A 27,746-nucleotide genomic window follows, 5' to 3' on the forward strand; every position below is an offset into this window, starting at 1 on the left:
CTTGTTCTGCAGCCGCCGGAAGCGTCGAGTCTGCGGTCGCCCGGGCGACGGCTGGGTCCGCGCGAGCAGGGAAGGTCTGCGCATAACAGGTAAGGCGCGGGTGGCGCTGGCATCTCCTGGACTCTCCCCGCGGAGGGGGCGCTGTCCCGAGGAGCGGACATCCGAGGCCCGGGACGGGGGCGGGGCAGCGTCCAGAGTCGGGGAAACTGAGGCCCGGCGTGGCCCCGTCCGGCTGAGCCTGGGCGCGCGAGGATTCCGGGCCTGGGAGCCCCTCGGCTGCGAGCGGGCTGCGGCCCCCGCGGGCTCCGAGGAGGCGTCGGCGGGGCGGTCCCGGCTGCAGGGTGCCCGCGTGCGTCTCGGGGACTGCGCAGTCGATTCTGCGGTGGGCGAGCCTCGGAGGGGGTTTCCCCAGGTCCCGCAGCTAGCAGGAGGCGGAACTGGGCCTGGGCCGGGTCTGTCTCCCAAGCCGGTGCCTAAACGCCCATCGCCCTGGCGCTTCCTGGGGTTCCCTGGGCCAAGCCGAGTCTGAGTGGCGTCCCCGCAGCTGGGGCGGGAGGGACCGCCTGCTGCGTTCCGTTTTGGTGGGCAGCCCTCATGACCAGCCCTTGGGAGAGGAGTGCGGGGAGAGGGACAGCCCCTGCTGTCGGTGGCTCAGCACGTGTGACTTTGACCTCCTTCCTGCCGATCATTGCTCTCCTGAGCAACTCGGGGAGGGGAGGCAGCAGCCGCCTCTTGCGTGAGGCTTCCAGGGGAAAGCGTCTCCGCCGGCCCGGAGGCTCTGAACCGGCCTGCGGTCGCTGCCAGCTCTGCTTCTGGCCAGCTGTTAGCCGAGTTTACAGGTTCACAAGCATTTCGGGCATAAACAAGGGGCTTCGTGAAGGAGTGAGGGGACCTGGGCTGCTGATGTGGCTAACGGTGCTGGCGGGTGGATGCTTTGGTTTTTGTTCCAGTTGGGCAGCGCCCCAGTCAGTGTCCAGCAGGGAGAGCCACGCCAAGGACAAGGGAGGGCGTTTCCCTTTGTTGTTGGGTGTTTTGGGCTCCCGGGTCTGTGCTAGTGATTCCTTTAGACTTTCTCTGCTGATGCTTCATTCTCCTACTCTCTCTCTCTAGCGTCCTTCTTCCTTCAGACTTCCTAGACCACAGTTCCTAAGGAAAAAGCTTGACAGACATTTGTTCGGTCTCAGGCACTGCCACATTCCAGGGGCTGTTATGGATGCACAGAGAACAGCCAGCCTTGCCTTTGGGTTGCCTTTGAGAGCTTCCTTCCATGGGGGAAGTGCCTGTCACTTGGGTAGTCTCAGTGTGTGTCTCTGAATTTTTCTCAGATGCCCTCTGTGGTCTGGCTTTGTGCCATGGGAGAGCAGGATGGCCAAAGCGGGTCATGGGCTGTGTCCTTGCCCTGTAATGACTTTGCCTCTGCACCCCACTGTTTCTATATTGGGTGCCCAGTTTCCGCGTGGCTTGGTGTGGGAGCCGAGACAGGACAGTGGGGCCTGCCCTGTTCGTCCACTCCCTGCCTGTGCTGGTTGCAGCCTCAGAGCAGGCGGGAGACGTTCTTGGGGCTTAGGCTCCTGGCAGAGCACATAGCAGGAGTTCGTGGGGTCTGAGGTTGCCACTCCAGGGCTCCCTGATTCTGGGCCTGGTCTGTTAATCTTTGGGGAGCCCAGTGCCCACTGCCGAGCAGACTCTGCCATCCCCTGTGGGCAGGTGTGTGAAGGAGAATGGGATCCCAGCACAGTCTTGGTTTCTAACATCTTGGGGTGTGTTTTGGAGGCAGGCAGAAGTCATGGATGTAGATGCTGAAAGAGAGAAGATAACACAGGAGATCAAGGAGCTGGAAAGGATTTTAGATCCCAGCTCCGCGGGCACCCACGTGGAGGTCTCAGAATCAAGTCTCGAGTCAGATTCTGAAGCAGGTGAGCCCCTTGCACCTGGCCTCCTGGGGTCCTGGTGAGAACAGCTGGTCTGCTCCCTGGGTTCCTTTCAGGCACATTAGGGTGTGATGGTAGCTAGGTGTGGTCTCTCGGGCCTGTAACCCCAGGGACTCCGGAGGCTCAGGCGAGAGTATTGTTCGATCCCAGGAGTTCATGTCCAGCCTGGGCAACGCAGCAAGACCCTGCCTCTAAAAATAATAATAACAGTAATAAAACGATGGCTGGTACAGACCAGGCCCAATTTTTTGCCAACACCGGTGTTTGCCTGTACTCCAGCCAGAGAGCTTCTGACAGTTCCATGTTTGCTAGCCCCTGAGCCAGCTAGCTGTGTGTGTACCCTGGGCTCTAGACCTCCCAGGGTCTGGCCCTGGCCTCCTTGGGCCTGTGCAGGGCTTCTGGAGTGGACCATCCTGAGAGGAGAGGGCGAGCCTGGAGCTCACCCGATGGCAGCCTGGACAGTCCATGCCTGATGGTCACCACAGCTCACACCCCCAGCATCTCTGCTCCTCACATGCACCCCTCCCAGTGTGCTCCCCACCCCAATGTGCTCCCCACCCCAATGTGCTCCCCACCCCACGTGCTCCCCTCCCCACCTGCTCCCCTCCCCATGTGCTCCCTACCACACGTGCTCCCCACTCCATGTGCTCCACGCCCCATAGGCTCCCCACCCCACAGCCTCCCCTCCCCACGTACTCCCCTCCCCACGTGCTCCCCTCCCCACGTGCTCCCCTCCATGCTGCCTTTATCTTCTGAGCCTACCCCAACCCCACCAGCCTTGTTTCCCACCTCTCCCAGACCTAGGGCCTGCCTCTGAGGCACCCTGCTATCTTTCTCTGTGGTCAGGGCCTCTACATCCATGCCTTCCATCTGACTAGCGGAGCTCCCGAAGGACAGGTCCATTTTCTGCTAGGCTTTCTCCGTCTGTCTCTCCAGTGCGAGATAGCCTGTGCCGTCCAGTGAACGCTGTGTAGCTTTGTCCTGTGTGCCTGGAGTGCCCCAGTGTGTGGCCAGAGTCTTCTCTATCTAGCTAACCCGGCATGGTCCATTGCCCACCCTGCTGTCAGAGAGGGAAGGTCCGCTCATTGCAAGCCTCAGCCTGAGGCGCTCTCACCGCTTCACAGCCCCAGGCCCTCTCCCCTCTGCCCAAGAAGCAGTGGTGAGCTGCGCCCACACGCCGACCCAGACGCTGGTCACCAACACTGTGTTGCTTGTGTTTCTGACAGAGTCACTGCCTTCTGAGGACTTGGACCCTGCCGATCCCCTGATCTCGGTAACTGCTGGCCTGATCTGGCTGTGCCACTGGGTCAGGCCTGCCAGCACCTTCCAAAGTGGCCTGGGAGGGGGTGTGGTTTGAATCCATATTGGGTTTTCTGCATTATGAAAATGATGCACGTTTGTATTAAAAAAAAATCAGAAAGCATTTGTCGTTGAAATTGTCCCCAGAAATAACCACTGTTAACAGCTTGGTGATCACACCCCTTGGCTTTTTCTGAGCTCATGGCTGTGTGCCTCCGTCTCCTGCGTGGCATCTGTCACTCATGGAAAGCTGTGAGTTGTGCACCTGGGTCCTGCCCCTCACAGCTCAACGCTCTGTGCCTCAGATTCCTGTGGGGCAGCAGGGGCGTTTCCAGCACAAGTCAGCTAACACGAGCAGCTATACAAAAACTAGCTGGTGCAGTGGCACGTGGCTGTGGACCCAGCTACTTGGGTGGCTGAGGCGGGAGGATCACTTGAGCCCAGGAGGTCGAGGCTTCAGTGAGCTGTGATTGCACCACTGCCCTCCAGCCTGGGTGATGGAGTGAGACCCTCTCTCAAAAAAAAGAAAAATACACGAGCACCTAAACAGCACGTGGCAGCCGCTCTGTGAGGCCGGTCGTCGTTTTGTTAGCTGCCGTTTGTTTACGTTGGAAAAGGTTGGCGATTTGCTGCTTCCTTTTTCCATGGAGTTAGTAGGTACTGAGTCGCCTCACGTTAGCGTGGCCGTGTGGTCTGCCTGCTGTGGGTGAGCACCCTGCCGTAGCCCGTGGCGCCTCCCCGGTCCCGACGGGCGTTTTCAGCGCGTCCACTTCCTGGCTCTGCGGAGACTTTCCTCCCACACACGCCTGCTCCCCGTGCTTCGCCGGTGATTCACACCACAGGGGCTCAGGGCAGAGTGCAGGGTTCACAAGGACGCCTGTGGTCCTGGAAAGCTCCTGCCTCGCAGCAGCCCCAGCCCTGGTGCATTCCAGGCAGGAGGCTCCACCTGCCATGGATTAGGAAAGGCGCACACGGGCCACCTCGAGAGCAGCAGGCTCCGCTCCCAAACTCAGACGCCCTCCTGCTGCCCACCAGGGTCGCTTCCTGCTGCCACGTTGGGTGTTGCTATGCTGGAGCTGCCTCGGTGTCCCAGAGGCCCAGCGATGGGCGACTGGCTCCCGAGGACAGGGCAACATCCATGTCTCATCCCCTCACATGCCATTTCTTGCTCGTAACCAGGAAGAAGAAAGGTGGGGTGAAGCCAGCAATGATGAGGACGACCCCAAGGATAAAACCCTCCCTGAAGATCCGGAGACCTGCCTGCAGCTGAACATGGTCTACCAGGAGGTCATCCAAGAGAAGCTGGCTGAGGCCAACCTGTTGCTGGCCCAGAACCGGGAGCAGCAGGTGGGACGGGCCTCGGCCCCCGGTGCCCACGCCTCCCCACCCCCAGAGCCCCCCACAGCTGGACCTGCCAGGTCCAGGGCTCCCCAGCTTCCTGCCTCTCCTCTGCCCTGGGTCCCCTCCACAGGGAGAGTCGCTACTGCTGGTCCACAGAGGGGTCCCTGCCTTGTGTCTGTCACAGGAGGAGCTCATGAGGGATCTGGCTGGGTCCAAAGGCACCAAGGTGAAGGATGGCAGGAGCCTGCCCCCAAGCACATACATGGGGCACTTCATGAAGCCGTACTTCAAGGACAAGGTCACGGGTGTGGTGAGTGGCCCAGGCCCTGCTCTTGTCGGCAAGGCTCTGTGCACCGTGGGAAGGGCCCTTGTCCCCAAGTCCTGCTGCGGGGAGTCGTGAATTCCCGTGAGTTCAAGATAACATTGGCCACCCTCCTTCAAACTGCCTCCTCCGTGGTGGGCAGGCTGCCCTCTGCTCTGCGCTGGGCTGCCCGGACTGCCCTGTGAAGCGATGAGCAAGCCCTCATGGAGGTGCCAGCGTTGCCGGTGCGAGGCCTGACCGCAGCAGGCCTCATGGATTGGCCGGTAGGGTTGCACCCGCCAGCCTCACAGTACGGGAAGGCAGGAGGCAGGGGGGCCCAAGTCCTTTTGTGGGCTCTGGATGGATGTGCTGGGCCTGCAGGGAGCACACGTGGTCTGTGCCTGTGGTGATGCTGTGCACCCTGACAGGGGCCCCCTGCCAACGAGGACACACGAGAGAAGGCTGCCCAGGGGATCAAGGCTTTCGAGGAGCTCCTCGTGACCAAATGTAAGAGCCCCAGCTGGCCATGCGGCACCACTGAACTCAGGGGACCCCTCCCCACGGCCCTGCTTTCCCCAGTTTCTTAAGTTCTCAGACCTTTCTCTGTTGTGACCTCATGGCTCCTTCAGGCCTTGACCACTGGGACTGGCTCCTTGACCCCTGCCTTTTCACATTAAGCAGGTCCTTTCCAGAACGCCAGTCATGCGGGACGGGCCAGGCCACACCCTACCCTCTTACTCAGTCTCCCTGCCTTGTCTTGGGCCGTAAAGCCCTGGCAGCTCTGCCCGTGAGCTGGCGCCAAGCCTCGGGTGGAGCTATGTCGGCTGGGTGGAGGGGTCTCACCTGTGGGCCTGGTGTGCTGCTTACTCGCTGTGGGGCCCCCATCACTGCCTGGGGAAAGTGTACACCGACCACGGGAGTGGGCCGTGGAGAGGATCCAGACCCTCAGTGATGGCACTGTGGCTTCTCCTCAGGGAAAAACTGGGAAAAGGCCTTGCTCCGAAAGTCAGTGGTGAGTGACCGCCTGCAGCGATTGCTTCAGCCCAAGTTACTGAAGTAAGTCTAAAAACGAAGGTCAAAAATGGCCTTCAGGCTGGGTGCAGGTTCACGCCTGGAATCCTAGCACTTTGGGAGGCCAAGGCAGGAGGATCTCTTGAGCCCAGGAGTTCAAGCCCAGCCTGGGCAACATGATGAGACCCCATCTCTTCAAAAAGTAAAAAAAGTTAGCCAGGTGTGGTGGTGCACGCCTGTGGTCCCAGCTACTCGGGAGGCTGAGGTGGGAGGATCGACTGAGCCCAGGAGGTCAAGGCTGCAGTGAGCTGTGATTGTACCACTGCGTTCCAGCCTGGGCAACAGAGCCAGACCCTGTCTCAAAAACAAACAACCTTTCCCGGCCAACAGGAAAAGTCAAGGCTGGCTGATGTGGGCTTGGTAGAGGTTCAGCTTAGCTGCGAGCCTGTTCTCCACAGCAGGTCCTGCCGACCCACGGAGAGATGCTGATGCCTGGACTTGATGCCCTTTCCCCCTCAAGGGGGCTTCCTCGTGGCCAGGCGGCTAAGCACAGGATCAGTCCACACGGCCACATTGAGGGGCGTGGCTCGGGGCGCGGGGTGGTCACCACGGCCATGATGAGGGGCGTGGCTCGGGGCGCGGGGTGGTCCACGCGGCCACATTGAGGGGCGTGGCTCGGGGCGCGGGGTGGTCACCACGGCCACGATGAGGGGCGTGGCTCGGGGGCGCGGGGTGGTCCACACGGCCACATTGAGGGGCGTGGCTCGGGGCGCGGGGTGGTCACCACGGCCATGATGAGGGGCGTGGCTCGGGGCGCGGGGTGGTCCACACGGCCACATTGAGGGGCGTGGCTCGGGGCGCGGGGTGGTCACCACGGCCACGATGAGGGGCGTGGCTCGGGGGCGCGGGGTGGTCCACACGGCCACATTGAGGGGCGTGGCTCGGGGCGCGGGGTGGTCACCACGGCCATGATGAGGGGCGTGGCTCGGGGCGCGGCTCGGGGGCGCGGGGTGGTCCACACGGCCATGATGAGGGTTGTGGCTCGGGGGCGCGGGGTGGTCACCACGGCCATGATGAGGGTTGTGGCTCGGGGGCGCGGGGTGGTCACCACGGCCATGATGAGGGTTGTGGCTCGGGGGCGCGGGGTGGTCACCATGGCCATGATGAGGGGCGTGGCTCGGGCAGCTTCTCTTCTCTGGGTCTGTTTTTCCCCGTGCCTGAAACCTGGTGTGTGCTGATGGGGTGATATCATGTGACCAAAGCAAGGCACAGCACGGCCTTACTGTCCACTCACGATAGAAGGCGCTGCTGTCCTGATAACTTTGGTCAAAGACAGAGCTGCTCCCAGAGCCCAGAGACCCAGCATCACCTTGTTGGCCACTCCGTCAGCAGCACAGCGGGTCCCCACCTGTCTTCTGTGCGGCCACCATGAGCTCTCAAGGCAGAGGGGGTGCCTTTAGGATACAAGCTGCCAGGACATCTCTGGGCACTGAGAGGCTTTTGGCCAGGCCAGGGGTCCTGGGGCCTGCCTGCCAGCCGTGGCCTGATGTGTATGGTCAGGGTTTGCAGTGACGACGGTGGGTCTCTCCTCAGGCTTGGGGACAGCTGGGTTTTCCTTCCTGGCCTGCTTGGGGGAGTGGTTCTTTACTGTGACTTCACAGCCTCCGGCCTCCTCACTGGGCACCAGTCAGGACATCTACCCATGGCTGTGTCTCTGTGCCAGGCACAGGCTGGGAGCTGGGGCACTGAGGTTCTGGAGGGCTGTGGCGAGGCTCTGAGACATGGTGGCCAGCAGGCAGGCACAGGCTGGGAGCTGGGGCACTGAGGCTCTGGAGGGCTGTGCCAAGGCTCTTAGACATGGGGGCCAGCAGGCAGGCATAGGCTGGGAGCTGGGGCACTGAGGCTCCAGAGGGCTGTGGCGAGGCTCTGAGACATGGGGGCCAGCAGGCACTGTAGCCCTTCCCACCCCAGTGGCAGCCTGGAGGTGGGTGCTACAGCATCTTTCATGGGTGAGGAGGCTGAGGCAGGGAGGGTGAGGGAGGCTCAGAATCTCTGCTGAGCTCACACTCTTTGCTCTATACTGCGCAGACAACCCGTCCCCCACCAGCAGCCCTTCTGCCTGCAGCCCTTCTGCCTCTGCTCTGCTTTGCAGGCTTGAGTACTTGCACCAGAAGCAGAGCAAAGTCTCCAATGAGATGGAGAAGCAGGCCCTGGAGAAGCAGGCCAGGGAAGCCGAGAAGGAGATCCAGGACATCAAGTGAGGAGGCCTCCCGGGAGGGCCCAGGGGAGCCCACAGGCCAGGCGTGGCGCCAATACCCTCATCCCTTCCTCCAGCCAGCTTCCGGAAGAGGCCTTGCTGGGAAACAGGCTGGACAGCCACGACTGGGAGAAGATTTCCAATATTAACGTAAGTTGGGGGCAGGTCTGAGCCCCAAGCAGCTCGCAGCACAGCTCCCTGTAGCCCGGGTGCGGTTGGAATTGGGTGGTAAGGCCACACCCTCCCTGGCACAGGTTCCACTGTGACCCCTGCCCACCCGGGTCAGGCACATGTCCGGCACTTGGTAGTGGTGAGTGGCCTCAGGGCTTTCCTGCTGGTGCATGGCCCCCTTTCTGAGACAGTCTGGAAGGCTCCCGGCGCCGCATTTGGAGCCACGTCTACGTATTTGGCCGTGCCAGGCCTAGTGAGTTGGACGAAGATTCCGCTTACTTGCAGCCATGGAAGCCTCCAGCTGGCAGAGAGCAACAGCTCAGCCTGGAGCTGCATCTAGGGCGCCCTGGGGTCAGTGGCCTGCAAGGCTGAGTGTCTCTGTCCGTGCAGTTTGAAGGCAGCCGCAGCGCAGAGGAGATCCGGAAGTTCTGGCAGAACTCGGAGCACCCCAGCATCAACAAGCAGGAGTGGAGCGGGGAGGAGGTGGAGCAGCTGCAGGCGATCGCGGCTGCACACGGCCACTTGGAGTGGCAGAAGATTGCAGAGGAGCTGGGGGTAAGGACCTGGCCTGGACCCCAGGGGCCAGGAGACCTGAGGGCCTGTGGGCCCTATAGCAGGAGGTGGCTGGACAGGTGCAGGGTCCTCAGTCCTCACTCGCCACCAGGTTTCTGTGTGTTGCCACCTCCAGGCTGTGGCCTTGGGGAAGGAGCCTGCCCAGCCCTCTCTGCCACTAGGCCGTTGCCGCAGCTCCCCTGGGCCTTCCTAGTCCTCCAGGTCTCCCCATACAGCGGTGCGTGCCCAGCGTACCGGAGTCTGTCTCCTTCCTTATTTCCCGTCTTCCTCTGTCTCCATCAGCCTTGGGAGTTTATTCTGTTGATGGTTCTAAGGGATGCTTTTTCCTAGTGTGAGTTCTTGCCGCTTTTCTGGTTTCCTGAGTGAGGGCTCAGTTCTTCACTGACTTGGGTCTCTTGTCTTGATAACGAGGCTTGTTAGGCCACACTCTTCTGGGAGCAGCTTGGTGTGAACTCTTCTTTTCGTAGATTTCCAGAGTAGCTCTAGTTTCCATTTTTATTGCCTCTTTGGACCTAGGTTTATCTAGGAATGTATGTTTCCATTTTTAAATAGTTGGGTTCCTGGGAGTTCTTGTGGTGGTTCTTTATCTGAATTTGATTGGAACATGAACTAGGGGCATGATGTGTAAAATCTTCATCTTTCAAATATGTTACTTTTTTTATGGCAGAGCACCTGATTATAGTAAACCAGCTAAACTTGCCAAAACTGTTTTTAAGAAAAAGGAGTATTCTCTGTAAGTAGGGCCTAATCTATATCAGCTATTAAATTGAGTTTGCCTTTAAATATGTTTAATTCTGCCAGACACAGTGACTCACCCCTGTAATCCCAGCACCTTGAGAGGCCGAGGATCTGGATCACCTGAGGTCTGGAATTCGAGACCAGTCTGACCAACATGAAGAAACCCCGTCTCTACTAAAAATACAAAATTAGCTGGGTGTGGTGGTGCATGCCTGTAGTCCCAGCTACTCGGGAGGCTGAGGCAGGAGAATCGTTTGAACCCAGGAGGGGGAGGTTGCAGTGAACTGACATAACGCCACTGCACTCCAGCCTGGCGACAGAGTGAGACTCCATCTCAAAAAAAAAAAAAAATGTTTAATTCTGAAAAGTTATGTTGATGTCACTTGACTATGTCCTGACATCATAATATTAAAAATCAGTTTTTCGGCCGGGCGCGGTGACTCACGCCTATAATCCCAGCACTTTGGGAGGCCGAAGCAGGCAGACCACAAGGGCAGGAGATTGAGACCATCCCGGCTAACACAGTGAAACCGCATCTCTACTAAAAATATAAAAAATTAGCCGGGTATGATGGCAGGCGCCTGTAGTCCCACTTACTCAGGAGGCTGAGGCAGGAGAATGGCGTGAACCCGGGAGGCGGAGCTTGCAGTGAGCGGAGATCGCACCGCTGCACTCCAGCCTGGGCGACAGGGCAAGACTCGTCTCATGAATAAATAAATAAGTATATATGTAATTGTCAGGTTTTCTTTTGTATATATTTTACTGCTACATAGTTCGGTACACACAACTTTTTTTTTTTTTTTTTTTTAGGAACGGAGTCTTGCCCCTGTCTCCCACGCTGGGGGGCGGGGGGCCAGCTTCGCCCACTGCAAGCTCCGCCTCCCAGGTTCACGCCATTCTCCTGCCTCAGCCTCCGAGTAGCTGGGACTACAGGCGCCCGCCACCTCGCCCGGCTAGTTTTTTGTATTTTTAGTAGAGACGGGGTTTCACCATGTTAGCCAGGATGGTCTCGGATCTCCTGACCTCGTGATCCACCCGCCTCGGCCTCCCAAAGTGCTGGGATTACAGGCTTGAGCCACCGCGCCCGGCCACAACTTTTTTTTAATCGGGGTCTATTTTATTTTTTGTTTTTTATATTAAGTTCAGGGGTGCGCGTGCAGGAAGTGAGGTTCGTTTCGTAGGTGAATGTGTGCCATGGTGGTTTGCTGCACAGAGCAGTCCATCACCCAGGGGTTCAGCCCAGCATGCATTAGCTCATTAGCTTTTTTTCTTTCTTGCTTGCTTTTTTTTTTTTTTTTTTTTTTTTTTGAGATGGAGTCTGTCTCGGTTGCCCAGGCTGGAGTCAGTGACGCGATCTCAGCTCACTGCAACCTCTGCCTCCCGGGTTCAAGTAATTCTCCCGCCTCAGCCTCCCCAGTAACTGGGACTACAGGCACCCACCACCATACCTGACTGATTTTTGTATTTTTAGTAGAGATGGGGTTTCACTGTATTGGTCAGGCCGGTCTCGAACTCCTGACCTCATGATCCATCCGCCTAGGCCTCCCAAAATGTGGGATTACAGGCATGAACCAATGAATGCCTGGCCGCATTAGCTCTTTTCCATGATGTTCTCCTCTGCCCCTACCCCCCACCCCCCACTCTCCACACACATAACTTTTTATGTAATTAATAGAGACCTGGTCTTGCCATGTTGCCCAGGCTGGTCTCGAACTCCTGGCCTCAAACACTCCTTCTGCCTCATCCCAAAGTGTTAGGATCACAGGTGTGAGCCACTGTGCCCAGCCCACATAACTTTATGATGACTGTTTTTCGTTGGTTTTTTTTTTGAGACAGAGTCCAGCTCTGTCGCCCAGGCTGGACTGCAGTGCCATGATCTTGGCTCCCTGCAGCCTCTTCCTCCCTGGTTCAAGCAGTTCTCCTGCCTCAGCCTCCTGAGTAGCTGGGATTACAGGCGCCTGCCACCATACTCAGCTAATTTTTGTATTTTTAATAGAAACGGGTTTTCACCATGTTGGCCAGGGGTCTCAAACTCCTGACCTCTAGTGATCTGCCCGCCATGGCCTCCCAAAGTGCTGGATTACAGGCGTCAGCCACTGCACCTGGCCGTGATGACTGTATTTACTTTGTAAATTATGTTTTTTTAAAAAAATCATTATCTCTCTATTTCCCTTATTCTTTTTGAGCTTAAATTCCATCTTCCTGGTAGAAATGTTGCCACTCTTGCTTTTTTTTTTTTTTACATTTTTTTGTCCTCCCTTTTATTTTTTTTTTTTTTTTTTTTTTTAGACGGAGTCTGGCTCTGTCGCCCAGGCTGGAGTGCAGTGGCGCGATCTCGGCTCACTGCAAGCTCTGCCTCCCGGGTTCACGCCATTCTCCTGCCTCAGCCTCTCCAGTAGCTGGGACTACAGGCACCCGCCACCGCGCCCAGCTAATTTTTTGTAATTTTAGTGGAGACGGGGTTTCATCGTGTTAGCCAGGATGCCTGACCTGGTGATCTGCCCGTCTCGGCCTCCCAAAGTGCTGGGATTACAGGCGTGACCCACCGCGCCCGGCCCATCCCTGTATTTTCAGCCTTTTAACGCATCGTCATTTCCAGGTGTTTTTATGAAAGCCGCGTGCCGCAGGGTTTCGCTTCCCCGCCGCCTGAGCAGCCTCTGGCTTTGTTGGGAGGTTGGGTGTTCCTGGTGCCCTCCCTGGCTCTGGTGTGTTGAGTCCATTTTACTTTGTGGCCTCTTTTCCTTCCACTCTGTCTTGCTGGTTTGCTGAAACCGTAAGTCCAGTTTTTCTCCTTGTGATTTTTGGGAATTCTGTCTTCCATCCATTAATGGCTTTTTCTCCTTGGAACACGTAGTCAGACATGCTTCTCCGTTAATATCAGAAAGCGCAACGCCGGCACTTTCCCCTGCCAGATTCTTTCTCCTTCCCGGGAAGTGTTTTTAGTCACTGTCAAAGCCAGGCTAAGGCCTCAGCAGCCTCCCTCCAGCCTCCCTCCAGCCTCCCTCCAGCTCACTCCGGCCTCCTTCCAGCCTCACTCCAGCTCCCTTTGAGAGCTGCTGCTCTCAGCTCTCCCAGCAGGGCCCAGCTCTGAATCCCGCCCCACCCCCAGTCCTTTGCCTTCCAGATCCTTCGGCAGGCTTGGGATAGGTGTGAGAAGGGTCTCTCTTTCCATTGGGTGGGAAGCGCCAGCTTGAGTATAGGAGGACGGGTGAGGCCTCGAGTGTGTTGATGCTCCCAGAAGCGCTCCCGTGTGGGCGCAGGGGCGAGGTTCACGCATGTTGACTAGGATTGCCCTACAGCTCGTACACCCCGGGGTGGTGGTTTTGTTTGTGGTGAGTGAGTCTCAGATTGACCTGTGCTGTAGCGAGCTGGGAAGGACTTGGTGGGGAAGAAAGCCTTGGAAGCAAAACTCATAGTTCAGCAGCACCACGTCCAGCCCTGCGCACCCTCTGCCACCCAGCAGCTCACTTTCAGAGAACAGGGTTCAGGTAACACAAACCTCACAGCTCTGCGACACCGTGCCTAGCCCTGCGCGCCCTCTGCCACCCGCAGCTCACTTTCAGAGAACAGGGTTCAGGTAACACTCATCAGCTCTTGGAAAACCCCTTCCCATAAGGAGATGCATGAGGAAAAGATCTGGGCAGGTGGTCCACCGTGTGGACTGAGGGTGGGTTTGCTGAGCTGAGCCATGCAGGGAAGCTGGGAGAGTTATTTTGAGGCACTCCCTTCTGAGGGCGTCTCCTGAGACATGGACACCACACCAAGGGCTGTCCTGTACCTCCTCTACCCCACACCCCTCAGCTGCGAGATACCCTAGAGCTCGAGAAGGGAGAGAAGGTGCTAGCAGCTGCATTTAAAGAACATGCCACACACAGAGCAGTGCATCTCCCAGCCCTTGCCAAGCTGGGAGTTTCTGTTGAGTGAGTTGCAATGTGGTTTTGGAGTCATATCAGTTAGCTACTGTGAATTTTTTTTTAATATTTTCTTAAGTGAAGGTTTGATTCCTCTCACCTGGTCCTTCTTGGTCCTGTTTAGTGAGTGTAGTGTGTTCTTACTGCTACCGTGGGGTGCTCTCCATCAGCCCACAGGAGTCTGGGAGGAGGAGAGCTGGAGTCTGCAGAAGGGTCACTCCAGTGGCTCACGGGCCCATCTGTGCCCTGGGGCACTCTCAGAGTCAGATCTGGACATCCTGCCGCGCAGTAACACTCATTTGCTTTTGTTTGGGACTTGGGAAGACCAGCCGCAGCGCCTTCCAGTGCCTGCAGAAATTCCAGCAGCGGAACAAAGCTCTGAAACGCAAGGAGTGGACGGAGGAGGAGGACCGCATGCTCACGCAGCTGGTGCAGGAGATGCGTGTTGGCAGCCACATCCCCTACCGCAGAAGTGAGGCCCCTCCGCCCCGACGGCTCTCAGGCTGTCACAGGGCCCCGCATCAGAACACTGGAGGCTTGCAGGGAAAATTCACAGAGGCAACAAGACAGGCGAGGGCTTAGACAGTCCTGGCTATTCCACAGTTCGCTTCTTGGTGACTAAAGTGACTCTTTTTTTTTATTTTTATTTTTTGAGATGGAGTTTTGCTCTCGTTGCCCAGGATGGAGTACAATGCCATGATCTTGGCTCACCGCAACCTCCGCCTCCCGGGTTCAAGCGATTCTTGTGCCTCAGCCTCCCAAGTAGCTGGGATTACAGGCATGCACTGCTATGCCTAGCTAATTTTGTATTTTTAGTAGAGACAGAGTTTCTCCATGTTGATCAGGCTGGTCTTGAACTCCTGACCTTAGGTGATCTGCTGGCCTCTGCCTCCCAAAGTGCTGGGATTACAGGCATGACGCCACTGTGCCTGGCCAAAGTAACTCTTTTCTGTGTGACCCATCTGGAGGGTGGTGGTCTCGGCCCCACGGAACCCCCTTGTCCTTAGCTGTCTACCGAACAGAGGGTGGGTGTCTCAGCCCCCCAGGACCCCTGTGTCCCTAGCTGTCTACTGTATGGAGGGTGTGTGTCTCGGCCTCACAGGACCTCCCTGCCCCTCTGCCTCCAGTTGTCTACTATATGGAAGGGAGAGACTCCATGCAGCTGATTTACCGATGGACCAAGAGCTTGGACCCCGGCCTGAAGAAGGGGAACTGGGCCCCGGAGGAAGACGCTGTAAGTGTGCAGGCCCTAGGAGAGCTGGGCTCTGGGAGGGTAACGCGGCTGTGCTCAGTGGTGGTCCCTTCTCTGACTGGGTTTGGGGTGAGGAGGCTGTGGCCCTTCCTGCAGAGGCTTCACGTGTCTGCCTGTCCCTTCCTGCAGAAGTTGCTTCAAGCCGTTGCCAAATACGGGGAGCAGGATTGGTTTAAAATCCGGGAAGAGGTGCCAGGTAGGAGCGATGCCCAGTGCCGAGATCGGTGAGTCGCACAGCGCTGGGTGAGGGAGGGGCTGGTGTGGGTCCGTGGCGAGGTTCGCTCTCGTGTAGGCTGTGGGCAGGCTGGGCGACGGCGGCCAGAAGTGATTTGCTGTCACAGGAGCAGGGCGCGGCCTGTGGGTGCTTGGTGTGCCAGGGTTGGCCCAGATAAGCTATTTTTTCCAACCCTGACTTCTTTATTGCTTGTTTGCCCAGAGCAAGGCACAGGCTCCACTTGAGACAACTCCCTGGGCAGCTTTTCCTGACCCTTGTTGTCTGACTTCTCTCAGACTGCGGATGGTCAGGACCCCGGCAGACAGCGGCAGCTCCCTCCTTTTCCTGCTTGTTGTCCTTTCAAAAGCAGCTTCATTGAGATAATTCACACACCATGCAGGGCGCTCATTTAAAGTGTATAGTTCAGAAGCTGGGTGCAGTGGCTCACGCCTGTAATCCCAGTACTTTGGGAGGCCAAGGCAGGTGGATCACTTGAGGCCAGGTCAACATGGCAAAACCCTGTCTCTACTCAAAATACAAACATTAAGTGGGCGTGGTAGCGGGCACCTGTAATCCCAGCTACTTGGGAGGCTGAGGCAGGAGAATCACTTGAGCCTGGGAGGCGGATGTTGAAGTAAGCTGAGATTGCGCCGCAGCACTCCAGCCTGGGTGACAGAGCAAGACTCTGTCTCAAGAAAATACAAATTAATTAATTAATTAAAATGAAGTGTAGAAGGCCGGGTTCAGGGGCTCACGCCTGTAATCCCAACACTTTGGGAGGCCGAGGCCAGCGGATCACCTGAGGTCAGGAGTTTGAGACCAGCCTGACCAACAAGGAGAAACCCCGTTTCTACTAAAAATACAAAATGAGCCGGGTGTGGTGGTGCATGCCAGTAATCCCAGCTCCTCGAGAGGCGGAGGCAGGAGAATCTCTTGAAACTGGGAGGCGGAGGTTGTAGTGAGCCGAGATCACGCCATTGCACTCCAGCCTGGGCGACAAGAGTGAAATTCCATCTCAAAACAAAATGAAGTGTAGAGGTCAGTGGTTTTTAGTATTTAGTATTCATTGAGCTGTGCAGCCATCATCACAATCAATTGCAAAACATTTCATCAACCCAAAAAGAAAGCCGTTCAACAACGAAAACAACCCAATCTAAACGCGGGCAAAGAACTTGAGTGGCCGTCTCTCCAAAGAAATGCACAGATGGCCAGTGAGCATGTGCAGTGACGCCCGGCGTCATGAGTCATTAGGGAAGTGCAAGTCAAAACCACACACACGTTGGGATGGCTGTTAATTTTTTTTAAAAAAGTCACTGTGTTGGCAAGGATGTCGAGAAATTGAAACCTTTGCGCATTGTAGAATGGTCCAGCCTCTGTGGAAAGCATGGCAGTTCCTCAGAGAGTTAAACATAGAATTACACCCCCAAGACTGATAAGCATAAAACCCAAAAGAATTGAAAGTAGGAACTCAGATACAACAATGTCCACAGCAGCAGCGTTCACAACAGTTAAAGGCCGGACACAGCCCAAGTGTTCATCAGCAGATGAGTGGAAAACAACATTTGCATACAAGGGAATATTATTCAGCCTTAAAAAGGGGTTGGCAGGACTCGGTGCCTCACACCTATAGTCCCAGCAGTTTGGGAGGCCAAAGCGGACAGATCACGAGGTCAGGAGTTCAAGACCAGCCCGGCCAATATGGTAAAACCCTGTCTCTGCTAAAAATACAAAAACTAGCCACGCATGGTGGTGGGCACCTGTAATCCCAGCTACTCAGGAGGCTGAGGCAGGAGAATCGCTTGAACCTGGGAGGCAGAGCACGCAGTGAACCGAGATCACGCCACCCTGCACTCCAGCCTGAGCTACAGAGTGAGACTCCGTCTCAAAAAAAAAGGAGTGGGATTCTCATATAAACAACCACATTTCTGTAAATTCTGGTACAGTGTGGACGAACCCTGAAAGCATTCTGAACATTCGCTTGTACTTTTTTCCATAGATATCTGTTCATTTTTCTCAACTGTATCCTGTGAGGGAAATTGCTGGGGCAGTGGTAACGCTGTTTTTAACCTTTTGAGGAATGACCAGACTGTTTTCCAAGGGGCTGAACCATTCCGTATTCCCACTAGCAACCTATGAAGGTTCTGGTTTTCCACACTGTCACCAGCACTTGTGATCTGTGATTCTAGCCATCCTAGCAGGCGTGAAGTGGCGTCTTGTGGTTTTGACGCGCGCTTCCCTGTGGCCGATGTTAGTGGGCGTGAAGTGGCGTCTCGTGGTTTTGACGCGCGCTTCCCTGTGGCCGATGTTAGCGGGTGTGAAGTGGCGTCTCGTGGTTTTGACGTGCGCTTCCCTGTGGCCGATGTTAGCGGGCGTGAAGTGGCGTCTCGTGGTTTTGACGTGCGCTTCCCTGTGGGTGATGTTAGCGGGCGTGAAGTGGCGTCTCATGATTTTGACGTGCGCTTCCCTGTGAGTGATGTTAGTGGGTGTGAAGTGGTGTCTTGTGGTTTTGACGTGCGCTTCCCTGTGGGTGATGTTAGCGGGCGTGAAGTGGCGTCTCATGATTTTGACGTGCGCTTCCCTGTGAGTGATGTTAGTGGGTGTGAAGTGGCGTCTTGTGGTTTTGACGTGCGCTTCCCTGTGGGTGATGTTAGCGGGTGTGAAGTGGCGTCTCGTGGTTTTGACATGTGCTTCCCTGTGGCCAATGTGGAGGCTCTTTTCATGTGGTTGGTGACTGTTCATAGAAATAGATTTTTAGAGAAGTGTCTCTTTAAGTCCTTTGCTCATTTTTAACGTTACTTGTCTTGGTATTACTGACTTGTAAGAGTTCTTTGTATGTTTTGGATACAAGTCCTTTACCGGACACGTGATTTGCAAACGTTCTCTCCCAGCCTGTACGTGGTCTGCCTACTTTTTTGATGGTGTCCTTTGAGACACAAAGGCTTTACTTTTGATGAAGTCCACTTTCTCTATCGTTTTCTTTTGTTGATTGCACCTTTAGTGTCGTATCCAAGAAACCACTTTAGTGTCGTATCCAAGAAGAAGCTTGGGGCAGCGGTGGGTAGCATCTTAGCATCTAAAATGTTCTTTGCTTTTCATGTGACTTTCAGGTATCTCAGGAGATTACATTTCAGCTTGAAAAAGGGACGGTGGAATTTGAAAGAAGAGGAACAGTTAATTGAATTAATAGGAAAATACGGTGTTGGTAAGTTGTTGATAGTTTGTTCTTCTAGTTTCTTTTTTTTGTTGTTTTTTGTTTCTTGGAAAAGAGATCAAGATAAAGACAGAGCAAGCTCTGTCATCCAGGCTGGGGTGTGGTGGCGCGACTATAGCCCACTGCAGCCTCAAACTTTTGGGCTCAAGCCATCCTCCTGCCTCAGCCTCCCAAGTAGCTGGAACTGCAGGTGTGTGCCACCACACCCAGTGAGCTGTGTTTTATAGCTAAGTCTTTGCTTATATCTGCAATGTCTCCTTAGAGTAAATCCTAGCTGTGGTATTGCCATGTTCAAGGACACACCAGATAGTACAGCTCTGCCCTGTGAGAGCAGCACCCGTGCTTCTCCCGCTGTTCCGCACTGTGTGAAGAGCATGAATCGTGGGAGATGGCTGGTGTAGAAGCCTTGGGGGGAGCAGATATGTGAGGGCTGTGTGTGCTTAGGGACGACTCTCCTTCTCAGTTACACGTTTGGCAGAACTTTCCTAAGGGGCTGAGCATCCAGTGAGAGTCAGATGCTGCCAGATTGTCGGTGCCCAACGTGCCCGACATGCTTGACCCCTGGTTCTTGCCCAGCGTGAGGGTGCACCGGAGGCCCCACTCTGATGGGGCCCACAGCAAGTCTCCTGGGGAACAGCCAGCCTGTCTTGGGGAAGAATCTTTGGATGAAGCCATTTCATGGGGTTTGGCTTTTGTAGGTCACTGGGCAAAAATAGCTTCTGAACTGCCCCATCGGTCCGGCTCCCAGTGTCTGAGCAAGTGGAAGATCATGATGGGGGTGAGCCGTTCGCTCTTTCCTTGTCTGAAACCAGATCACAGCCTGGTCGACGGGGGTCCAGCAGGCAGGAGGAGGGGAGGGAGGTGGCGGGCAGGGAGACAGGAGCGGGCGGGGGGGCAGGAGGAGGGGAGGGGGCAGGAGGAGGGGAGGGGTCGGGGGGCAAGTGGAGGGCGGGGGCAGTGGGGGGGGCAGGAGGAAGGGAGGGGGGCAGGAGGGGGGCAGAAGGAGGGGAGAGGTCGGGGGGCAAGTGGAGGGCGGGGGCAGTGGGGGGGGCAGGTGGAGGGAAGGGGGGCGTTCGGTTTCTGGCCGTGGCATTTCTTCTGGGTGGCCAAGGGCAGAGGGAGACCTTGCCTCGGCAGTGGCTGCCCTTGACCCCAGAGGTGCCCCACTTGGGCCTCTCCCCAAAGGGCTGGCCTGCTTGCTGCCGTCATGGGTGATCTGGGGTCGCCAAGGCCTCTGAGTAGCCCTTTCCTCCCCTCAGAAGAAGCAGGGTCTCCGGAGGCGGCGGCGGAGGGCCCGTCACAGCATCCGGTGGAGCTCCAGCAGCAGCAGCAGCAGCAGTGGCAGTGGCGGCAGCGGAAGGGGCAGCAGCAGCAGCAGTGAGGAGGAGGAGCCAGAGCCAGAGCAGGCACAGGCTGGGGAGGGTGACAGAGCGCTGCTGTCCCCACAGTATGTGGTCCCGGACATGGATCTGTGGGTTCCTGCCAGGCAGAGCACCAGCCAGCCATGGAGAGGAGGGGCAGGGGCCTGGCTGGGAGGCCACGCTGCCTCCCTCAGCCCCTCCAAGGGATCCAGTGCCAGCCAAGGTGGCAGCAAGGAAGCTTCCGCCACAGCCGCGGCTCCTGGAGAGGAGACGAGTGCAGTGCAGGCCCCTGCTACGGCCCACAGCCCTGTCCCGAGAGCTGCCCAGGCCTCCCACTCGGCAGACACTCACCCGGTGGGCGCAGAGAAGCAGGCCCTCGAGGTAGGCCCCGGCCCCGGTGCGCCATGGGAATGCACTTTCGTCACTGCTCACCAGGGCTGACGCTCAGGGATGGTGCAGCAGCAGGGTCCCCAGGGTTCGTGCACATCAGAACACGCTGCTTCTGGCTGAGCTCTGGAGAGCTGCGCGTGGTGGGGACTGTTGGGGAAGCCTCCATTTTTCCCGGTTCGTTGATTGTTTCAGGGATATGGCTGAATGGGCACTTGGACCTGGAGGCATCTCTGAAACGTTTTACCCCCAAGTCAGGGTTGGGGGGCGGAGGCGGCAGCGGGAGGAGCCCCTCCTCCCTCCCCGTGAGCCTGTGCACCTGGAGGCCCTCCCTGGGAAGGGCCTGTCCACCCACTTAGGACCAGCCTGGCTCGTGGTGCATCTGCCCATCTTGGTTGGTCTTCACCATGTCAGGCCCTAGGTGCAGGCCCATCTCTGGCCGTGCCTGTGGGAGCAGTCAGAGTTGAACAGGCTTGTCTGTCCTGGGAGTTATTGGCGGGGACAGTGGACACTGAAGCTACTGGCAAAGCCAAGTGCATGGCACTCACTGCCGCACAGCCAGCATCTCCCTGGGCCAGGGCGTCACCTGGAAGGGCTGCTGCTGTCAGGCTGAGGAACTGACTAGTGGGTGTGGGACCCTGTTAGTGTCCCAGGAGCCAGGCCTTGCGGGGAGGCCCTGCCTGGGGACCCCACACTTCCCATGGTGGACGTTCCCATGAGGCAGAGCAGCTGTGCACAGGCACGCTTTGGAGCCTGCGTGAAGAGGCGGTTGCATGTGGGCGGTGAGGGGAAGGCCCCCGTGTGTCCCACACACCCCACGTGCCCCGCCTCAGGCCAGTTTCTCATCAGGGAGGGAGGCTGACAGTGCCTGTGGAGACCGTGCTGAGGGTGCTCAGGGCCAACACGGCTGCTCGGAGCCGCACACAGGTGAGGCCTGCCGCAGACACCTGCACCCATGCCACCACGCACCCCGCCCTGGTCTGAGTGATTCCTCTCCCCGCCAATCATGCCCTGACGGGGGTGGAGGGCAGCACTGGCCACCGGGCAGGGTCCACTCCAGGGGCTGAACCTGGCCAGGGGCCCCAGGTGCCGCCTTCTCTTTACAGAAAGAGCAGCTGAGACAACCACCCCTGCCCACCTCGTCCCCAGGGGTCAGCTCCAGTGACAGCGTGGCCCGGTCCCATGTGCAGTGGCTACGGCACAGAGCCACCCAGAGTGGGCAGCGGCGCTGGAGACACGCTCTGCACCGGAGGCTCCTGAACCGCAGGCTGCTGCTGGCTGTGACCCCTTGGGTGGGGGACGTTGTCCTGCCCTGCACACAGGTGCCCCAGAGACCCGCCGCAGTGCAGACTCAAGGTATGGCCTGGGGCTCCTCTGGGAGCCTTCTGGGGGCCGGGGTGAGGGTGACGAGTACATCCAGCCTAGCAGACGGTGGTCACTTGGGGAAGTGGCCTCAGCAGGGGAGTCTTTTTGGGGTGGGCCCCACCTCTTGTCAGCTTCCCATCCCTGAAGGTTTTCAGAACACCCAGTCAGAGCCAGCCCTCCCTCCCTGCCCCACCACTCTTCCTGGGCCAAGCACGTGGCAGCTGAACTAACACTGTTTTGTGTGGTGACAGGGCTCAGAGGGCCCACCCTTGTCCAGCCGTGGCTGTGGGGTGCTGGTTCCAAGGCTTGCCTCCCACACTGGCCTGGCTCCCAGTCTTGAGGGCTCCCAGAGCCTCCTCGAAAGGCCCGTGGGAGCTGGAGCTGCTGTCTACCTGTCCCCCTGTGCCCGTGGGCGCTGGGGCTGCTTTCCACTTCTCCCCCTGTGCCCACAGCGGATGGCCTCAGGGAGCAGCTGCAGCAGGCCCGCCTGGCCAGCACCCCTGTGTTCACCCTGTTTACCCAGGTAAGCTACCTGGGCAGAGCTTCGTTTTCCTTGGCCTTGTAAAAAGTTCTTGGTGAAGTTTCGAAATCTGCAGTAGATTCATTCCTTAAAGTCTAGTTATCTAAAGTTTTCTAGCCTTGAAAATGCACTTTCCATGCCTTACACTGTTAGCAAGTGAACGTGGAAGGGGTGCCAGCTACAGCGTGCACTGTCCCCGACTAAACAGTGTCTGGGGAAGGGGGTGCCCGGGGCCCCAGTATGAGTGGAAGATGCCAGGGAAGGAGAGCAGGCCTGGGGCTCATGGGAGGCCCTCCTGGATGTCCACAGCCTCACTGCCTCCCCCGCGTCTGCATCAGACGGGAGGCTGGCACAGCCTCAGGGCTGTCCCGGGCTCTGCCTGGGCCTCTGGAGCTTCTGAGCTGCTACCGAAAGCAGCTGCGGTGAGGCCGCCTCCCGTGTCTCTCAGCTGTTCCAGATCGATACTGCCGGCTGCTTGGAGGTCGTCCGAGAGAGGAAGGCCCTGCCGCCCAGGCTGCCCCAGGCTGGTGCTGGGGACCCACCAGTGCATCTTCTGCAGGTAGCAGACGCTCGGGGTGAGAAGTGAGGGTGACCCCTGCCCGCCCCACCTGCTCCGCCGTAACCCCTTGGGGAGGCATCTGTACTTCCCACCTCAGGGGACGCAGCCCTGAGAGGCCGGGGGAGGTCAGGCAGGTGCAGGTCGGGGCTGACACTGGGGCCCACGTGCCTGTGTTCCCCCATAGCCCTGCCGGGTGGTCATGAACATGGGCGGTCTGCTGGGGGTGCCTGGTTCTTGCCTTTCTGCTCCAGAAACCAAACTCACACAAGTTCAGCGAGGCCTCACCCCGAGCCCCGTCACCTGGGGGTGCGGTGACAAAGCAGTGTCACTCACTGGAGGAGCAGGGACAGCAGTGGGGTACCCCTGGGCCTCCAGCTCCCAGCCCCCTGCCTCTCCTTGTGGACCCCACCCTGTCCCCAACCCCCCGGAAGAGCTCTCAAAGGCGCCCTTGGGAGGAGCTGCACTGAGGGGGTGCACGAGGCCAGGCCTTTGCCTGCTGTGCCACACGCTTGGCTGCTCCTGTGGCCCCGGAGTTCCTGCAGAGGCGTGTGGGAGGCCAGCAGCAGCCCTTGGGGCCTCGTCCCCATTTCAGGGAGTGGCAGGGGACAGCCCAAATGCTAGGAGAGGTGGTCCAGGCCCGCGAAGGACATCTGAGCTGCTGACTCTCCTCTCCTTTTCCAGGCGCCCTCAAGTGCTCAGAGCACCCCAGGTAACCCTCTGCTTCTCTGTCCTGGTGGGGAAGAGGTCTCTCCTGGCCCTGGCTTTCACCTGCAGCCCCCAAGCAGCACAGCCTGTGGCCCCTGGTGACAGAGATCCCTCGAGTCCCACCACAGGGATGAGAGTCTGGCTGGGCCAGCTTGGAGCTCCTTGGGCCCCCCTTGCAGCCCTGAGGCTTCCTCAGCATGGGGCCCGGAGGCAGGGGTCGTCTCGAGCGAGGGTCCGCCCGTGCCCAACGCCGGCAGCATCGGGCAAGGCCTGGGCTCCCAGCTGGTCTCAGCCAGCATAATTGGCTGGGCTTCCCAGAGTGCCCACTGCCCTGGTTTTGACCGGAGCGTTGGGGTCTGGGGTAGCTACTGTGACTCAGGAGACCCAGGACATGTCACTTGACCCCTTCTTGGCTCAAGACCCTAGACTCCTCATGGGATCCCTCCTGATGAGGGGATGGCAGCGAGGGGCTGTCCCTGGGTCAGATGCCTGGGGCTCATCAAGTGTGGGTCTTTCCTCCCCACAGGCCACCTCTTCCCAAATGTGCCAGCTCAAGAAGCCTCAAAGAGTGCCAGCCACAAAGGGAGCCGAAGACTGGCATCCAGCCAGGTGGAGGGCACCCTACCCCAGGCGTCCCCACTGGCTCCGACGGGCCCCCGGCCCAAGCCCAAGACTGTGTCAGAGCTGCTTCAGGAGAAGCGGCTTCAGGAGAAGCGGCTTCAGGAGGCCCGTGCCAGGGAGGCCGCCCGGGGCCCAGTGGTGCTCCCGTCCCACCTGCTGGTCTCCTCGCCTGTGATCCTCCAGCCCCCTCTACCGCACACCCCACACGGCCGCCCAGCCCTGGGTCCCACTGTCTCAAATGTTCCACTCTCGGGGCCTGCGACCCCCGCAGAAGCCAAGCCTGGCACTTCAGGCTCCTGGCAGGAGGCTGGGCCTTCAGCCAAGGACAAGAGACTCTCCACCATGCAAGCCCTGCCCCTCGCTCCTGCCTTCACAGGGCCCGAGGGCACAGCCCCTGCTGCTTCCGGAGCCCCTGGCCTGGGCCCCAGCCAGGTCTCTGTGAGCTGCCCTGGGGGCGGTCTCGGACAGTCGCAGGCCCCCACTGCATCCCGGAAGCAGAGCCTGCCTGAGGCATCACCCTTTCTCCCTGCAGTCCCCAGCCCCACCCCGCTGCCTATCCAGCCCCTCAGCCTGACGCATGTAGGAGGGCCACGTGTGGCGGCCAGTGTCCCCCTGCCTGTCACCTGGGTGCTCACAGCCCAGGGGCTTCTCCCTGTTCCTGTGCCAGCTGTGGTGGGCCTTTCCAGTCCAGCAGGGACGCCTGGCCCCACAGGGCTGGTGGCCACTCTGCTGCCTCCCCTGACGGAAGCTCAGGCGGCCCAGGGCCCCGGGGCCCCAGCGTTGAGTAGCTCTTGGCAGCCCCCAGCCAATGTGAACTCAGGACCAGAGCCTTCCTGCAGGACAGTCCCCCCAGCCCCTCCCACACACGCCGCCTCCCGAAGTCCTGCAGAAGTGGATGCCAGTGTGGCTGTTGTCCCTGGAGAGGCCCAGGTGGCCAGGGAGATACCTGCACCCAGGACGTCCTCCCAGGCTGACCCCCCTGAAGCAGAACCCCCCTTGCCCAGGAGGCTGCCACCCCTTGGTGGTGTCATTCCAGCAAGTGAGCCAGGGGGGACGCTGGGGTCCCCCTCAGGAACACAAGAGCCCAAGGGGCCTCTGGACCTGGAGAAGCCATCCCTGCCCCAGGCTGGGCCTGAGAAGGGGTCCCTGGACCTGGGCCTGCTGTCCCAGGAGGCTGAGGCGGCCACACAGCAGTGGCTGGGGGGCCAGCGTGGGGTGCGGGTACGTCTTCTGGGAAGCAGACTGCCCTACCAGCCCCCGGCCCTGTGCAGCCTTCGAGCACTGTCCAGCCTCCTGCTCCACAAGGCGGCCCTGGAGCACAAGGCCGCCTCCCTGGTGGCGGGGGGCGAGGCTGAGCGGCCGGCTGGAGCGCTACAAGCCTCACTGGGGCTGGTGCGGGGGCAGCTCCGGGACAACCCAGCCTACCTCCTGTTGCGGGCACGGTTCCTGGCAACCTTCACCCTCCCTGCGCTCCTGGCCACCCTGGCCCCCCATGGTATCCGCACCACCCTCTCAGCAGCCTCGATAGCAGGCTCCGAGAGTGAGGATGAGGACCTCCTGAGCGAGCTGGAACTCGCAGACAGGGACGGGCAGCCGGGCTGCACGGCGGCCACACGCCACATTCAGGTAAGGGGCGCGCCCGGCCCCACTTCCCCACGCAGGCGGCGGTCCCTGGGGCACCCTTGCCTGCCTACAGCGGTGGGGTGGGGGCCGGTAGAAGTTGTGGGCAGGAAGGCTGGCTGCTGGGTGTCTCAGGAGGAGGAAGCTGGCTCTTGGCCTGCCCAGTTGCGTGTAGATTCTGCAGAAGTGGCCTCCCTTTGGGGCAGTGTGGAAAAGAGAAGAGAGGCCTCATTCTCGTGCAGGAGCCCCTGGCTATCCTGGTGCTGCCCAGCCAGGTGGCCTTGTCAGTGAGAAGCTCTGGGACGGACGCTGACCCAGCTCTGAGCAGGGTGGGCCACGGGCACAGTGGAGGGTAGTGGCTGTGTTTGTCCCTGGATTTCTGGGGTCCCAAAAGTCCCTCTCAGCTGTCACCTCTCTCAGTATCCTTGGGAAGAGTTTTCCAAGCTCTGTAGGCAAAACCATGCTCGGAACCCTGAAGGAGAAAGCATGTGGATGGGGCCCCCAGAGAGGCCTTCTCACCTGGTGCCAGGGTGCCCACTTGCCGCAGCCGGCGGCTGGCCTCCCTGAGAAACCACCAGAAGCAGGCAGCCTCAGCTTGAACCTGTGGGCCTGTCGTAGGGAATGTGGCAGGCCTTCCATCTCTCCCCAGGGTTGTGCTTCACAAGTCACTAGGCTGAAGTGAGGGAGGAAGCAATGCCTGAGAGTGGGCGGAGGACCCCGGCCAGCCAGGGGAAGAAGCCCCCCGTGCCACATCCGTGTACAGCCTCCTGCCCTGCCGGGGTGTGATGGCCGCCCCATGGGGGAGCAGGAGGCCTGCCACAGGGATGGCTAGACGGGGTCCGAGCCCCTGAGGGAGGGAGAGCACAGTCATGTGTGGCCCCAGGAGTGCCTAGAGCAGCTCCTGCCCAAGATGAGGGTGCCCGGTCCCAAGTGGTACACTCGCCCACAGGACCCCTTCTCACTCCCTGTCCCTTCCTCGCCCATCATGGCGCGGGGGATGGGGGTCACTCTGGTCCCCACTGCCTGGATTTTGTTTCAGGGACCCCCAGACTCTGGTAGATGCTCTGCCGCCTCCTGCCTGGATGCTTTTAATGACCTTGATGTTGACGACCTTGATGTGCTCAGAACCCGGCATGCCAGGCATACCCGGAAGCGGAGGCGGCTGGTGTGAGCAGCAGGTGAGTCCCGAGTGGGGAGGCCGCTGCCCTACGGCCCAGGGCACAGAGTGGTCCAGACAGGGGGTCTTGCCTCTGCTTGGCCTTCAGCGCCCACAGCAGCTGTGCTGGGTTAGGTGGGCAGGTCCTGGGTCATGGAGGCCCTCCAGGGGGAGAAGCATTTAACCCACATCCTTCCTGCTGGCCACCCGTGCCTCGGGCCTTGGCACCACTGCGCCCCTGACCACAGGTTCATTCCCTACCTTTGTTGGGGTCTGGGCTCCTCCCTGGCCGCTGTGCTCTGGCAGTGCCCGGTTCCCGTGCATTGCTCCGTCGTCTCCCCACCATCACCAACCACAGCCCACCGGGCTGACTTTTCACTGCTGGGGCCCTGGTGCCCAGACAGCAGGTGGCCTGGCCCTTGGCACATGTGGGTCAGGTTCACCAAGCAGACCAAGAGTGACTGGCGCTGGGGTGGCCTTGGTTCCTGTCTGTCTGTCCTAGCGCTGCTTGGGGTCTGGCTGGGATCAAGGGCACCCCATCATCTGGGTGTTCTGTGTTCCAGGACAAGCACGCCTCAGAAGCCCGTGGCCCTGCTGACGAGAAACAGCCCATACCCAGCCTGTGAGAGAGGCAGCCAGGGGCCAGGTATCTGCTGGCCGCCCACCGACCAGGTCCGCCGTGAACAGAGGCAGGCCTGCCAACTGACCGTGTGGCACGGGGCACAGCTGTTCCCCAAGTGCACACCTGAACACTCGGAGGAGTAAAGTTCTGTTTTTAATTGTGGAGCCGGACACAGGCTGTTGTGGTTTTATTGTCCTGAGATACTGGGCAGTGTACAGGGATCCCCCACCCGACTGGGGTCAGGCCACTGCCTGGTGGCTGAGCCACCCTAGTGCAGGCAGTTCGGGGACAGGCAGGGTGCTGGGGGCCCAGCACTGGGGTCCTCGAGGCCTCCTGTACCCTGGCTGCCCTCCCAGCAGAGAAGCAGGCTTTCGCCCATTTCATGGAAAGCACCTGTGGCTTTGTTCTTCATGCTGAGCCGGCACCCTCCCCAGATGGCTGCCAGCCCTCGCACCGCCCCAGCTGACCCGGGGGTTCCCTGGAACAGGTGACCTGGCTACCCAGACACGATGGCAGCCCCCACAACTTTCACTGTCCTTTTGCGTGGGCCTTTCTTGGCATAAGACCAGCCCCCATCTTCTCTGTCTGTCCCCACTCCCTTTCCTTCGTCTCTGTGGCAG

The 27,746-nt window shown here is 59.0% G+C and overlaps 1 protein-coding gene across 1 annotated transcript; it reads left to right on the forward strand.

Moving 5' to 3' along the window:
- SNAPC4 (small nuclear RNA activating complex polypeptide 4) lies at nt 1-27,298 on the forward strand. Its single transcript, XM_025360804.1, has 24 exons — nt 1-65; nt 1,774-1,916; nt 3,158-3,204; nt 4,410-4,577; nt 4,756-4,881; nt 5,301-5,379; nt 5,847-5,928; nt 8,036-8,140; nt 8,218-8,290; nt 8,702-8,866; nt 13,858-14,005; nt 14,661-14,767; nt 14,915-15,009; nt 18,107-18,201; nt 18,909-18,988; nt 19,470-19,952; nt 20,808-20,885; nt 21,065-21,314; nt 21,776-21,846; nt 22,292-22,402; nt 23,084-23,111; nt 23,634-25,354; nt 26,388-26,526; nt 27,068-27,298. Exons 2-23 carry the CDS (start codon nt 1,787-1,789, stop codon nt 26,517-26,519), a joined length of 4,374 nt encoding a protein of 1,457 aa, XP_025216589.1. The 5' UTR covers nt 1-65; nt 1,774-1,786; the 3' UTR covers nt 26,520-26,526; nt 27,068-27,298.
- The last annotated feature ends 448 nt before the right edge of the window (nt 27,299-27,746 follow it).

The sequence above is a fragment of the Theropithecus gelada genome, chromosome 15, assembly GCF_003255815.1.
Source record: "Theropithecus gelada isolate Dixy chromosome 15, Tgel_1.0, whole genome shotgun sequence".
NCBI classification, from domain to species: Eukaryota; Metazoa; Chordata; class Mammalia; order Primates; family Cercopithecidae; genus Theropithecus; species Theropithecus gelada.

Bases quoted from the DNA above. Each gene is read 5' to 3' on its own strand.
- SNAPC4 (XM_025360804.1), top strand. From the start codon at position 1,787: ATGGATGTAGATGCTGAAAGAGAGAAGATAACACAGGAGATCAAGGAG. The intron at 14,006-14,660 runs GTGAGGCCCCTC...CTCTGCCTCCAG, and splicing joins CCACATCCCCTACCGCAGAA to TTGTCTACTATATGGAAGGG. The intron at 18,989-19,469 runs GTGAGCCGTTCG...TCCTCCCCTCAG, and splicing joins AGTGGAAGATCATGATGGGG to AAGAAGCAGGGTCTCCGGAG.